Genomic DNA, 16,060 nt, shown 5'->3' with positions numbered 1-16,060 from the left:
TAGGAGAATGGTAGAATAAAGGACATAAATGGTGATGGCAATAAGAATGGAAAGGGTACCAAGTAGAGAGAAGGCATTGAATGGATCACAGTGCAGCAGAATTTCTTGCAATTTGGTATGTTTATTTAATGTGTGATCAGAAGTATGTTGCATAGCTATAAATTAATGATAAAATTGAAAATATTTTTATCTGTATCTTAGATTAATACTTTACCCAAATAATCTTTCTGAACATAATCATATTAGCGATTACTTTGTTGATTCAGCTTGTACTTAAATGGCTGTATTACCAAGGGTTCAGACTTCACATACAGGAAAGCCTGTTGGATGAGAATAACCCATTTAAAAAATATAGTTCATTTAACTAGTTATTAAAATTGAATAGTCTTTGATTCTTAGCATAGCTAGTTTCAAGACAGGCGTTGATGATGCACGGTTCAGCTAGGAAAGTTTCAGACATACAAACAAAAGGAAATGTTCTCCAAGAGAAGCAATTTTAGAAAATATTCTACCTAAAAGTCTATAAAGGGGACTATTGAGATATAATGTCCGGAAAGCCAGTTTGCTCCTTTCTTTGGCATATTAGCTTTAAAAAAAAAAAAAAAGATCCAATACAGTTGAACATTCACTTAATTTGTGCAACTATTTTCCTGTTCTAAACTTAATGCTGTTGTGCAGCCACGATTGCTTTGATTTTTAACTTGCTCTTATACTTGGAATCTACTTTTCATATTTTCTTCAGCTGAAAAGGACATATGTGAGGATGTTTACTGTGAACCCAGAAAATGATAGAGAAAAGGTTTAAAATTTGAGGAAATGAAAGAGGGCACATTTTTGGTTTTTGAAAATTTATTTTGTGGTATTTTCTTTGGGAAATTGTTTCACATTGATCTTAATATAAGGAGAATATTTTTTATTTCAAGTAGCAAACAGGAGAAATGGGAGGAGGACATGCTCATTTTCAGATGATCTGAAAAATACCTTATTGTGCTACATTCTCCAATACTATGTAGAGGACATGAAGCAACATGTCTACTATGCATTTTAATTTTCTTCTCTGGGGTGTATTTAACACCATCTCTTAGTTTTATTGTCTAGTCATTTCTTATTTAAAATACCTAACAGAACAAAGCAGCAACATTTCCAGGGGAAATATGAATTATATAATCTTACATTAATAATGAAATTTGAGTTATCCTGTCTTTTGTATATATTGATATATGTCTACCTAATTATCGATTCTTAGAAGGTAGAAGTTAGATTTATATAATTTTCAATGCCTTTTTATCTATCTTTTTGTTGCATGATTATGAAGATTTTCTTCGTTCTTATTTTTTTAAGAAAACTGCTTAGATTAAGGAGCGATAAGCCTTGTTTCATGCGTACAGCCTTGACAGGACGTTCAGACTCTGATGGTAACATGAGTTTGTTTTTTCAGGGTCAGGTTTTAGTTTATGCATTATCCATAACTCTTGTGGAATTTGCCTGCAAGAAATGTTTACTAATGTTTCTAAACAGAGATGGGAATGCATATATATATATATATATACATATATACATACTGTGAACCAAAGGCAAACAAACAAAAACTATTTTCCCGCTGTTTAAAAAAATACGTATACGCATACAGAAAACAGATCAAGTAAGAAACAAAGAATTAAAAGGCGTGCGGATTAATTAGGTTAGGTGAATTGCTTCTGTGAGGTGCAGGACTGGGATTTCCAGGTGTCAGGTTGTGGCACTACTGTTAGATTTCTCATTAGACAACTTTCTCTCTTTTGTTCTTATTCTTTTTGTAGGTGGCAGGTCTGTATTTCAGAATTTTTCAGATTTTAAAAAAGACACGGCTTGGCAGTTTCTAATAAAGTTAAACTTAAACACGCACTTACCACACAACCCAGCAGCCCTGGTCCTACGTATTTATCCAAGAGACATGAAAATATGTGCCTATAGAAAAGTCTGTCTGTGAATATTTATAATTAAAAAAAAAAAAAAAGTTGGAAAAAACTTTCATCAACTGGCGAATGGATAATCAAATTCAGGTGCATCCATGTTATGGAAAACTATTCAACAATAAAAAAAGAACAGATGACTGATAGGTCCAGCCACCTGGATGGTTCTCAAAAGCATTATGCTAATAAAAGAAGCCAGACTCAAAAGGTTTTCCATGTGATTCCATTCTGTAAAAAATAACTACGTTTAAGGACAGAAATCAGCTCATGGTTACCATGGAGTGGGATTGGGCTAGGAGACCAACTACGGAGGGGCACAAAGGCCTTTCTGTAAGTTTGTCAAAACTCACAGAACTGTACACCTAAAAAGGGTGCATTTTGCTGTATGTTAATTAAATGTCAAGTGAACAAATAAATAAGAAAAGTGTTAAATCTACCATACATTACCTAATATCCCCAGTGGAGTCTGGGACTGTGTACTGTAATCAAGCATTGATATATTGATATATATATTTTTTTTAAATAATTTTTTTTGTGCTTTAAGTGAAAGTATACAAATTAAGTCAGTCTCTCACATAAAAACTTATATACACCTTGCTCAAAAAAAAAAACTTTGCTACGTATTCCCAATTACTCTCCCCCTAATGAGACAACCCGCTCCCTCCCTCCACTCTCTCTTTTCGTGTCCATTTTGCCAGCTTCAACCCCCTCTACCTTCTCATCTTCCCTCCAGGCAGGAGATGCCAACATAGTTCCAAGTGTCCACCTGATCCAAGAAGCTCACTCCTCACCAGCACCCCTCTCCAACCCATTGTCCAGTCCAATCCATGTCTGAAGAGTTGGCTTCGGGAATGGTTCCTGTCCTGGGCCAACAGAAGGTCTGGGGGCCATGACCACCGGCGTCCTTCTAGTCTCAGTCAGACCATTAAGTCTGGTCTTTTTATGAGAATTTGAGGTCTGCATCCCACTGTTCTCCTGCTCCCTCAGGGGTTCTCTGTTGTGTTTCTTGTCAGGGCAGTCATCGTTGTGGCCGGGCATCATCTAGTTCTTCTGGTTTCAGGGTGATGTAGTCTCTGGTTCATGTGGCCCTTTCTGTCTCTTGGGCTCGTAATTGCCTTGTGTCCTTGATGTTCTTCATTCTCCTTTGATCCAGATGGGTTGAGACTCATTGATGCATCTTAGATGGCTGCTTCCTAGCTTTTAAGACCTCAGATGCCACTCTTCGAAGTGGGATGCAGAATGTTTTCTTAATATTTTTTATTATGCCAATTGACTTAGGTGTCCCCTGAAACCATGGTCCCCAAACCCCTGCCCCTGCTATGCTGGCCTTTGAGGCATTCAGTTTATTCAGGAAACTTCTTTGCTTTTGGTTTAGTCCAGTTGTGCTGACTTCTCCTGTATTGAGTGTTGTCTTTCCCTTTTATCCACTATCTAACTAGTAAATACCCCTCTCCCTCCCTCCTTCCTCCCACCTCTCGTAACCACAAAAAAATGTGATCTTCTCAGTTTAAACTATTTCTCAAGATCTTATAATAGTGGTCTTATACAATATTTGTCCTTTTGCAGCTGACTAATTTCACTCAGCATAATGCCTTCCAGGCTCCTCCATGTTATGAAATGTTTCACAGATTCCTCACTGTTCTTATCGAAGCATTGATATTTTTGCAGTGAAGCATATGATTGCTGTGTACACTGAGTGGGTCAAATTTTGTTGCCAAATGAGTTTTTAGAGCTTCTTGGGGTTTTGGATTTGCATATAAAGGAGTGTGGATCGATGGTATAGAAAAGGGCCACTAGGGCAGAACAAAGAATACAAATCTATTGGCTAAACTATTTTCAAACAAAAATACTTTTTTGATTTTTACTTTTACTTTTCTAAACCACTTTTTTGGGAACAAACATTGTAGGAAAATTGAATATCCTCCCTCCTCTGACCCCCGCCTGCCATCTTTGGTAATAGTGGGCATTCCTGTTACCAGGCTCAGTCTATGACCTCACAGTTGGCCGTGCTTAGAACAAGAGTTCTCTCTTAAGTCCCTTTTACTCTAGCAAAGGCCCTTTCCTCTGCCACATTATCTAAAAGCTTGTTGTCTTTTAAAGCACACTTTGTAAAGTATCTCATTGGTTAAAAACTGCTTGCAGAAACACCTCTCTTGGCTTTTAATATCCAATTTCAGAGAATGCATATATCACTTAATATTTCCTTTGTGGCCAGTGTGTATTTATATTTGTGTCTCCAAGTTTTAAGACCCATATGTTTAACAAAAAATTTTGCGGAGAAAAGTCTTGAGTTACATTCCAGGTACAGTTGATGGAATATCAAACAAATCGTAAGTGATCTGAAACGTCTGCTGATTGTCAGTAAATGGGTTACATGTCTTAGTAGTTGCGGGGCCCAAAGAGGTCATACTGCTGCGTACGAAAAACAGGTGTTAGCAACCGTGTTATATTTTGATTGCATTATATGTTTTGGCAGAGCCTTTGTTATATGTGTTATGTTTTAGGACATTGGTGGAGTTTTTTGTGTTGATATGTAATGTGCTATAATTTTAATGATGCAAATGTTGTTATATGGGACAATATGGTTGTATTTGGTGGCCTTGTCTCTTTGAAAATTTGTTTTCTCTTATCCTGTTGGGATGCAGCATTTCCATTTTCCTAAAGAATTGGAAAAATCTTGTGTAATAATTCTATTGGTTTATGTCTAGTTTTATACTCAGGTGAGCTTTTTGTCTTTAAAAGAATCTTACCAATGAAATAGTAATACCCATAAAGCCCATTGCCATCGAGTCGATTCTGACTCATAGCGACCCTATAGGTCAAAGTAGAGCTGCCCCATAGAGTTTCCAAGGAGCACCTGGTGGATTTGAACTGCTGGCCTTTTGGTTAGCAGCCATAGCACTTAGCCACTACGCCACCAGAAATAGTAATGTCTTTAAAAGAGCAGAACTATTCACCAAAAAATACCACTTTATTCTAAAAGAGTTGTTTTCACTTAGCATCTAGATAAAGGTTTACCAAAAATTTAGAATTGTAGCCAAGTAGATAGTATAGATTGGGTAAAATTACTGCTTACTCTAAAGTCCCGAGATACCACTTTTTTAAACAGGTTAGTACAGATTTTTTTTTTTAACCCCAGATAATTCTACGTTTTCGTTAAAGCTTATTTAGGGCAATATTAAAACTGTCTTGGAGAACCATCTGACCAATATTGAGACTCAAATACAGGATGAGAATTTTATATCTGAAACTTTAGAGATCATTTAACCCTTACCCCTCATTTTCCTGATAACAGTACAATGGAGGCTCCCTGAAAGAGTAGGTGACTTGCCTGGGGCCACACAAATAAATCAGTGGTACAGCTAGAACTCAGTCCAGGTTTTGTATCATCCGATCCAGTGTTTTTATTGTGTTTCATGCTGATGAATTAGTTGTTTAGTGTTGGGGAAAAAATGCTTGTTTTATAGAGTTTTGGCAGTGACAATTTTAAGAATAAGAAAGAATATGGAAAGTAGTTTATTAGGATAAAAGATGACTTCTTAAATAGTCATTAAGAATACTATAAAGAAGGAAAATGTGGAATGAGTTTCAAATTCTTATGGACTCGACTTTCTGGGGCCATGGAGGGTAGATGAACCCCTGAAACTATTGCCCTGAGGTAATCTTTGAACCTTGAACCAAAAATGTCCCCTAAAGTCTTCTTAAAACCAAACAGTAGTTTAGCTTAACTAGTAAAAAGGTCTGCCTGGAGCATTATGCTCTTTTAAGAACTATCTGTATGGGATCAAAGTGACAACAGCAACTAGAAAGATTGGATGGGAACCTTAGGGGGCAGGGAGTTTATGTTAATGGGAGAGGAACAACTCAGAAGAGGAGGGTGAGAATGATTGTAAGACTCGAAGAATATGATCAAGGTCACTGAATCGTTCATGTAGAAACTGTTGGTATGTGTTTTGCTGTGTATGTTCTCAACAACAAAATAGAATTTAAAGAAAATCAAGAACACTGTAGAGCAGTGTAGTCCAATCAGAGCTTCAACAATTCTACCTAATGTACTCTGTGCACTGTTCAGTATGGTAGGTACTAGGCACGTGTGCCTACTGAAGACGTGAAATATGACTAGTGCCGTTGAGGAACAGTATTTTTATTTCTGTATAATTTTAATTAATTTAAATGTAAATTGCCACCTGATGCTAGTGGTTACTGTACTGTACTGGATGGCACAGTATAGAGGTTATGGTGGGATTAAAGCACGGTTGATGTTTAGTGTTAGTTAATGTTAATATAAAGAGCTAATTGCTCTTGGTGGAAGGGCTGACTTACACTTCTTTAGGACATTAGATTATCTCCTAGTGCGTTAGTTAATAAGTTCTTCCCACAGCCAGATAGCTGGTTCTAAATCTTCAGACTTATTAGTGAAAACATGGTGAAATTTTTCACCTAAATTAATATTTTATTCCTGATATAGGCTGTCAGTTTAGCTACAAGATTCAGTTCACCTCTTCTGTTTGCTGGGATTTGATAAGAAAATATCTGTGTCAGAATTATCAATTCACTGTACTACTGAGCGCTCAGCAACATAGGAGTCCCTACTTTAACCTGTTAACAGAGCTTCTTTGCTGAAATCTTTATGTAGCTCTTGCCTTGAAACATCTGATAAATTCAGGAATTAAAGCATGTTGTAGGAAATGCAAAATGCATCGGTCATTTTAACAGACAGAACAGAATGAACTTTCTTCATTTCTCTTCTCTTGGCCCAAAGTGTTTAAGCAAACTGAAAGGTAAACCTTGTAGATATAGTCAGGGTATCTGCCTATTTTTACAAGCTCACCTGAAAGTTTAAATGGTTTGAAATAGTTTTGATGGATTTTTTTAATTCATATTTTTATGTTTAATCTGTTTAATTCTAGTTGTCATTGTTTTAAAGATCGCTTTGTTATTATTATTTTGTCACTCTTTTCTTTTACCTATATCGCTTCTTCCAAAGTTCAAATTTGGTTAGTTCGTGCTCATGTATTAGCCTAGTTCAAGGCCCGACAGACTGTGGATACTCAACGGAAACCTTAGTTCACTGAACTACCCTGGGGCCAGCTTCATTAGCTGTAAAAGAATATGTGGCAGATGATCTCTTAGGAGAGCGATTTAAAAATCGGGGGTGGGGTGGCATGGAGAAAAGGGGGCCTTTGAAATTACACTCTGTGCACACTCTGTTGATCATTGCATGTAATGAGAGATGTTACTAAAAAAAAAAAACAACTTTGCATATATTATGCATGATTTGAAAAGAAATGTCAGAATTATGTATTAGTCCCTGTTACTTTAAGGATTTGTGTTTGTAATCTTTCCATTTTATTCCTTCTCAACAAAGACAAATCACTCATTAAAAAAAAAATTTTTTTGTTGTGGTGAAAATACACACAGCAAACATACAACAGTTCAACAATTTATATGTGTGTGTTGTTGTTAGGTGCCATCGGGTCAGTTCCGACTCACAGAGACGCTGTATACAACAGAACGAAACCCTGCCTGGTTCTGCGCCATCCTCACAATCATTGCTATGGTTGAGCCCATTGTTGTAGCCACTGTGTCAGTGCATCTCATCCGGGGTCTTCCTGTTTTTCACCAACGCTTTACTTTATCTCTGACCCTCTACTTTGTGTGTATAATTCAGTGCCAATGACTCATTTTTACAAAACTAAGTCCACTCTGATCCTGTTGGGTGCTGATACAAGGGGGAGAAGTCCCTTAAAATGAAATGAGATAGGTCAATAGTGATGACTTGTACTTATTGATGTAGGTTTCCTTCATTTTTAATCAAAAAGTAATTTTGGCTTTATACTAAGCAAAAGAGTTATTTCTGACTATCTCAAAGAAATAGAAAGGGAAGTTTTATTTCTAACCTTCATTCTGACAACATAGCTGTTTCACACCTTAACTCGGATGTGTGCGTATACGTATGTGTATATATGTAAGGATGCCACAGGACAGGCAGTGTTTTGTTCTGTTGTACGTAGTTTCGCTTTGAGCTGGAACCGACTCGATGCCAGCTAACAACAACAACATGGATATCTGCTTCCAAAAGGTCAGCCTTGAAAACCCTATGGAGCAGTTCCACTCTGCCCACATGGGGTCACCATGAGTTGGAATAGATTTGACAGCAGCTACCAATAACATTATATATAGATATATAAAGCATCACCGGGTATTTGACCAACAAAAACAATGTAGACATTGTAAACTTTCTGGCTTTTTTTTTTTTTTTTAATCCACTTCCTTTATTCTAATCAAAGCAAAATATTTTAAGCCATCTATTTTCTCTATCCCTGGCTGCTATTATCTTGACTGTAATTGCCTAGTTTCCTTTCTGGCTGATCTATTGCTCGTCTTTATCTGGATGTTATTAAAGAATATGAGTAGAGCACCAGAGTCCCAACCAGAGTATCTTAAGTTTCTAGGCTAAAACGAAATAGAACTGGTGCTTTGGCTGTTAAGTAAGTAGCTCAGATTTGCTGTCAAAGTGTGTAAGAGACTTTAAATTCATTATGTTAGTTGTCCCTGCAATGTGGCATTTGAAAAATAGCTTGGACTGTTTGTGGATTGTGGTCCTTGGGCACCAGATAGTGGATGTTGGGATGTATTGCAGAAAAGCTGATTAAAGTGCACGGTCTGTAAGAGTAAGAGTAGGAAGTCATTTGTCATACCTGTGTCTGACTCTGCTGGATACACTTATATATTTGCTTTTGAAAGCTTTGGCTTATTATCAGCTTATTCAGTAGGGAATAACATTCTTGTAAAAATGTGCCTTTTGGTGAAAACATCAATGATCTATGCTTAATGAGAAGTTTATGTAGGTGGGCTGATTTGAACTTTGAGAATCCCAAATACATTGTTTGCAGTTTTATTAAGCTAGCAAATTGGAGTCATGTTTCACTCTGATGTAAATTTCAGTAGTAGCTACTTTTAGTTCATAATCTTAATGTGTTTTTATGGTATATCAGTGAATTTATACTTACTCCAAAATATAAACTATGTCAGAATTCATTGTTTTGTTTTTCTTCCTTCCTCCTTCTTTCCCTCTCTCTTTTTTTTTTTTTGGAGTTGGGGGAGAGGATGTGGAGGAGCACCTTCCTCTCCAAAAAAAATGTTCATTGGGGTAGAGTATGGAAATATTTTATGTAATCACAAACTTACAGATCTTTAAATATACCTCACACTCTACTCACACTCTGTTTGTTCAAGCATTTCCTCATTGCTTTCAGAATAAATTTCAAACTTCTCACCTTAGAGAGCCATTCCTGATCTTTCTATCTCTTCTCTGCCTCATCCTCACCCTTCCTCCGCAGGTGTCCTTTGCTTCAGGCTTACAGAGCTGCCCTTTCCCTTCTCTTCTTTGACTGTGGTTGCTTCCTTCTCCCTCACCCTCACCGGAGGAGCACCTGTTCTTCTTTCAAGCCTCTGTTCACATTTTCCCTATTCCAGGAAGCCTTCCTTGACCTGTGACTACCCTGCCTCTTGTGAACTCACTTAGACGAGCCTCTTATAGCACACTTTCATAAGATTTTTGTCTTATTCTGTGATACTCATTTGTTTACTTGTCTTTTCCTTTAATAGACTAGTATCCCTAGAGGTCAGAGATGATAGTGCTTTTTTTGTTTGAATCTGACATATAGACTTTTCAAATGACTGTTTGGTGACTGACTGAGTAAATGATATATATATATATATATATATATATATATATATATATATATATATATTATATATATCCATAATTTGATTTGCTTTGATCTTAGTTCTTAAGGTATTTGAGAATGAGTTATGCCATTTTCCTCACACAGAGCTTTTTAAATTGACTCTCTTACTTCCATATTGCTACCTAAAATGTTTATTAAAGATAAGTCTTTGACTTTGGGAAGTTAAGAACCTTATTAGCTAGAGGATATAATAAAATGGACTTTACACTTTCAATGAATTAGGTAAAGAACCTGGAATACAATTTATGGGAAATTTGAGAGACCAACTGCTGTGATCATGAAATTATGCATTCTAACTTATCAATGTATATTTTGAACCCGTGCCTTTATTAGTACACAAAATTCTTTTAGAAGACAATGGCTATTTAAAAACTTTCTCCTTACTGGAAAATATCTGGTTTGTTACAGCTTCTAGACCTTAATTTAATCTTAACCCAAGAGACAAGACAAAGTTGGAGCTAAAAGAACATTTACTAACGATAGGTTATAGTAGATAATTTAAACCTGTGTTTGGTCTTCCTGATGTGTCTTTCTAATGTTTGCATCAATATTCTGCATTCTATACCAAAAAAGAAAAAAAACCCAATGGTAATCCTTTAAAAATAATAGAAGCTAATTTCATAATATAATTGTAACATTGTCATTTAGTCTGAAATGTTACTTTTACATGTACACTTTATATTTACTTTCATATAATTATTTGCTAAGACATTTTGTTTGATTATTTCTTTAATGTTATAGCAAACTGAGCCAGCGTATTATAGCTGAATCATAGTCCTGGCTGTTCTTTTTATTTATTGAATGAACTAATGCTACATTATTAAAATTTCTTGCCCTTCCATTGAGCTTGCAAAAGAAACTTGTTTGTTAGATCTTGACCACCCTAAGGTATTTGCTGTAGAAGATTTTTAATTATGTTTCTATTTTCTGTTGTGATAGATTTAAAAACCCATTGTGAAAAAATAGAATGGAGAAAAATTACCTGCATCTCAGTAATTTGGTATCATTCTCAGAGACCCCAGCCTCCTTTTAAGAAAAACATTCTTAATATTTATTATTGGTTAAAATTTAGTACTGAATTTGTAGAGTATAAGAGATTACAGCACTTCAGAATATTATTGCCATTTAAGAAGGTATTCGTTGTTTCGGGTTTTGGGGCGCCGCCTCCAAGAGGCTCTTGGCATTTGGTACGTAGTTCACGTATTTCTAGTCTACAGAGCAACCCTATAGAGGAAAGGCTTCGTGGTTCTGATATTTGCATTTTCTACTGCTATAAAGCTCAACAATGATAATTAATGTTGTTAAAAAAAAAAACTTTTCATGCCATTACAAATAAAACGGAGTATTTTTGAAGACTAGTAATTTGTACCTTTAAAGAGCCACATTACTTTGCTTTTGTCTCAGAATGTATTATGCTTCACAAGTATACTGTGACAGCCTGAATAGGAAAGGGGGGAGGGGACATTGTCTTCAGCTGGCATGCTGTTATCAGAGGGAATGTGTTTCTGGACACGAGATTTAGCATTCATTGGTTGTCTGAAGAAAGCGATTTCATCTGAGGATTGGACAAGAAGCTGCGTCAATTTGCTGCCCGTCTCCAAGGCACTGGTGATGCTGCCTTCCCAAGCTGGCTAACGTCACGGCTCCATCACCCAGCGGGGTGTGGACTCTCTTTTTCTGTTCTTCTCTATTTAATTCTCTATTTGCTGCCGACTGCATTTCTCAATCTGTCTTCTGCCAAATGCTAACAGCATGATATTTTGCAATCATCTAGGTGAATACAAGAAAGACGAACTCCTGGAAGCTGCTAGGTAAGTGATTCCATTCATTTTAAGTGAGTGTAATGCATTTCAGGGAGACGAGAGAGAGGGCAGGCAGAGGACTGTAAAAATTACAACATGTTATTGTCTTGCTTGGATTTTATGTGATAATGTGGAGAAAACCTTATACAAAATCTTCGCATACTTTTTTTTACATGATTAGTGTATTTAATGATAAAAATCTTTCAGTAGAATGACTATAAGGTTAATTTTATTGGAAACATTTCTTAAGGTACCTACAAACCTTAGTTGCCCAGCTTTTCGAATGATATTGTTGGAGTATTTAAATGCCAATCTCATTTTTCCCTAAACATTTTCCTAGCAAAGCTGGAATGAGAAGTATGAAGTAAATGTTAAAATTCTCATCCGTTTTCTTTTGTCCTTAGTCATTTATAATCTAATTGGTCAGGTCTTTATGGCATCTTGTATGTATTTTCCACTCCAGTGTTTTAGATCACTTATCAGAATAAAGTTTGTTTGTAATTAAGAAGATGACTTTATGAAGATAAATAAAGGGAAGAACGTAAAAGCTGCCTTATCCAAGGTATACCTCCGTATGATGAGCAAGAGGAATTAATTAGAAATAAACTCATCCAATTTAATGTAGCTAAAGAGACTCGATGAGATCCCTATAAATGATATCAAAGCAAAACAAGATTATTTCCATTCTCGTGAAAAAATAGTCATGAATATTCGTAAGAACCTCTGTAATTTTATGGGAATTGACCTATTACCTTTTTATAGGAGTGGTAATGAAGAAAAACTAATGGCTTTACTGACTCCTCTCAATGTGAATTGCCATGCAAGTGATGGACGAAAGGTAAGTTATTTAAAATACAAGATCCCCTGTACTAATTTCTTTCTACTTTTCAGTTAATTTTTTTTTTGAGTTGGCATACACACACACACACGCACACACGCACACACACACACATGCCTGTGTTTGTACTGTCATCTTTTCACTGCAGAACGAAAGGCTGCTGTGTCTGTTACTGGCAGTTGTGACATATTCATAGAGCTGGTGAAGCATGGTTCTCAAGCAAGCCTTTTCTCTTAAATGTCAGACACTGAAAGTTGTTTGTTAAATGGAACTGCAGCTCTGTCATTAATTAGTATTATAACAATATATTTTTTCTGCGTATGAAGATGGAAAATGGAAATATTTATATTCTATGTACCCATCATTGTTGGGATATTTGCATTTTTGATTTCTTAATTGGCAGAGGAAGATGTTTGTTGTATACCAACACTTTTCCGTTTAAAGCTGAGAAAACATGATTTTTTTTAGATGTGACAGCACTGCTTTTTTGTTGTCATTGTCTTTATTGGCTACGTTTTTGTGGTATATTAAAAGAAAATAGGTTAAAGCAAAGAGCAATATTCTTCGCGAATACACAGTCGTCATCGTTTAAGGTAACATGTCAGGGGTACAGCTGGTAGCTTCATTATCTACTTCGTTGTCTTGCTGGATATAAAGTGAAATGTAACCTTCTCCAGCCTTTGGTAATTGACTGCAAAGTTGTCCAGTGATTTACCTAGTAGACACTGAAAACCAAAACACTCTGTGCTGTAAAGTCTTTTGGCAAATGACAGTTTTGAATGTTAGAGAATAACTTTTATATTTTAAAAACCTAAAATATTTTCAAAGATACACTACAAATATTGAGGAAAATAACCTTGTGCCTAATGTTTAAAGAATGGATGTTTTTGAAATTATTTATGGTAGAAATGTCATATGGCAAATGTCACAAAAAATAGTCCCCACTTAGAAGTAATAAACTATTTTGCTTTTAAAAAAAACTACTTTTCTGAAAGTAGTAATTTTATAGATTAAAACTACTTGGCTTTCCTTGACTGCCTCCCCACTTTTTTCCCACTCTGATGAAATCTATGTAATAGTGGCAAGGAATTGAATCCCTCAAAACATAATATATGTTATTTGTTATTGTAGATGGCTCCTATGTTATGTCAACAGGCCCAATAAGTGTTCAGTTACACCAGATAATTTGAGGAGAGACTTCTGTTTTCATGGAAGGTTAAATAATGTATATCAAGCTATAAAGTAGCAAAGATGTACTCAGTGCTATTACTGACTTTTGGGAGTTGTTTGAAAATAACTAGTCATTTTTCCTTCAATTTTGAAGTTGCTTTGGGAATTTTAACACTCTTGTGTGTACTTCGAGCTCCAGATTCTGTTTGGATCCCCTGAAAGGATAAAGTGACCTCTATCACTGTATAGAAAAGGGCCTTCTTAGCTGTAGTAAGTGCAGCTATGTCTTTCATACATAGGTCTTTTAAAGCCCAGCCTACTTCCCATTTTCCATAGCCATTTTAATACTACAGAATTTATGTGAAATTACTATCGTATAGTCTATTTCCATACCAACCTTATTCTTCCACTCTTACCCATATAACTTGACAGGCCCATTTCTAGTGCAGTAAATCCTAATAATTAAGGAGCATGAACAGTGATACTTAACAAATTATCATCTTCTCCCAGCCTCACCCCTTACACAAATGCATAGAACGCCTTTATTTTTTCTTCTTCCTTCTTGCTTTAGCTGGAACCCGTGTATTCCTCCTCCAGATTCCTATGGCTCCTTGTCTGTACTGCTCTCATGGCATTTACCACAGAGTTCCTTGAATTGCAGTTGTCCACACATGTCCTTGTCTTATACTTTTCTGTTAGCTCTCTTTGTATTTTGCACAAGACCAAGCCTGACACTTGGCCTGTAGCAGAAGTTTAGGATACAAATAATGTTCCCTGGTAAACATAATTGTCTTCTCTGAGTGAGAAAACTTCTTTACCATTTAGAAAATTAAATCAGAAGTATGTTAATGGTGGATTTTATATTTTCTATTGTTATTATTGCTAGTATTAATCTATTTACTTATTTTTGGGTAATTATACCATGAGGGTTTGGTTAAGCATTCAGCTGCTAACCAAAAGATCTGCAGTTCGAATCCACCAGCCGCTCCTTAGAATCCCTCCGGGGCAGTTCTAATCCCTCCGGGGCAGTTCTACTCTGTCCTGTAGAGTTGCTGTGAGTCAGAATTGACTTGATGGCAATGAGTTTGAGTTTTGTTTTGTTTTTTAATTTTTTATGCTATAAGGGAGAGCTATATATTTTAAAGTATAGAACATTTTTAAGAACATGCCTCAAATATTGTTATAATACTCAAGGATTCACGATGTATAAATAATCCAATAATTCTCCAAAATGTGCTTTTATACTTTTTTAGAGTTACCAATTTCATCAAATTAATTTAGATAGAAAAAGAAAATTAGACTCAAGCATTTATGGCTTTAGCGCCACGCATTTGGCATAGAAAATCATTCACAATTGTCATCTGTGTGCAAAATACAAATACAGTTTCATAATTAAAATTGAATACTGTTTGCATTTAGATATTATCTGAGCTTATGTCACAGAATAATTCATATTAAATATACCAGTTGCTGTAAAACCACGAAGCGATAAATATTCTGGGTGTTAGTTACGACTGAGACAAGATCCCTTAATTATGACAGTATCTTTTGTTTTCTTTCTGTTAGTGTCTTGAAAATGTGTAAGCAAATCTAGCTGTTAAAATATATGTCTCTTTCTCGGATATTTAGTATCTTTTCAGGCTATTTGCATATGTTTAAAATTAGGAAGTCCAATTGTATATTGATGAGAGGATAAAGGTACTTCGTTACATATAATAAGGCAGGCATATAGGTTTTATTTAATTTGCATTTAGAACATGGTGTAGAATGTAGTCCTTTTTGAAGAGGTTTTTAAAATGACTGTATTAATGGGTAACTGAGCCCTTGCCTAGCTCTGCTTTTACTATATTCCTGGTTTGTAAATTTAAAAAGCCCATGGAAATGTCAGTTTTGCAATGTTTTTAGAAAAGAAATGTTATTTATACATTGGCTGGTAGGTGGAAATTTTGCCTAGAGATATGTGGGGGTTTTACACTTTAGTGTTCCTTTTCAATGTAATACATGGGGTTATATAATGACAGCGTAAATTTTCAATAACCTCTTAATTCTATACTGACTTGATGATTATCTAATTAGATAATATGTGAATGGTTAATTTTTTTATTTCTCACAGGCATTTTTTTTTAACCTGTGGAATTCTGAAAGTAGTGAAGCGTCAGTAAGGTTTTACATAATCTGTGTTCTTACATTATGCTTTTACTACTTTTCATGTGTATTAAAGTTAGAGCTTGGCTACGCTAGAAATTCTCAGCGTTCTGTTTTTGTTTTTTTTTCCCAAGAAAGCAAAGGCAGATATTATTTTGTAATGTTTTGCTTTAAAATGCTGCTTTTCTACAAGAATGTGCACATTCAGTGATGGCCACTGCAGAAACATAGGGCTATACATATAATTTACCTTTCTTCTATCTCGTGCTCGTTATGATTAGCCATCACATTCCACAGTTCCTTATTTTGAATTGCAGGGAAGTGCAGCTAGAACAGTAAAATACCATTCCTTTTCTAGAATTCTTTCTTCCTATTTTTTTCCTTAAGCTAGACCTGTTT

The 16,060-nt window shown here is 35.6% G+C and overlaps 1 protein-coding gene across 1 annotated transcript in view; it reads left to right on the top strand.

The window, feature by feature from the left end:
• The window catches only part of TNKS (tankyrase), a 201,564-nt gene that overhangs the window by 95,336 nt on the left and 90,168 nt on the right, over positions 1–16,060 (top strand). Inside the window, exons 4-5 of the mRNA XM_003412556.4 lie at positions 11,481–11,517; positions 12,271–12,346. Coding sequence (XP_003412604.3) covers positions 11,481–11,517; positions 12,271–12,346 — 113 coding nt within the window. The remainder of the gene's footprint in view (positions 1–11,480; positions 11,518–12,270; positions 12,347–16,060) is intronic.

Source organism: Loxodonta africana, chromosome 19 (genome assembly GCF_030014295.1).
Source record: "Loxodonta africana isolate mLoxAfr1 chromosome 19, mLoxAfr1.hap2, whole genome shotgun sequence".
NCBI lineage: Eukaryota > Metazoa > Chordata > Mammalia > Proboscidea > Elephantidae > Loxodonta > Loxodonta africana.
This window is presented reverse-complemented; position numbering and strand designations above follow the sequence as displayed.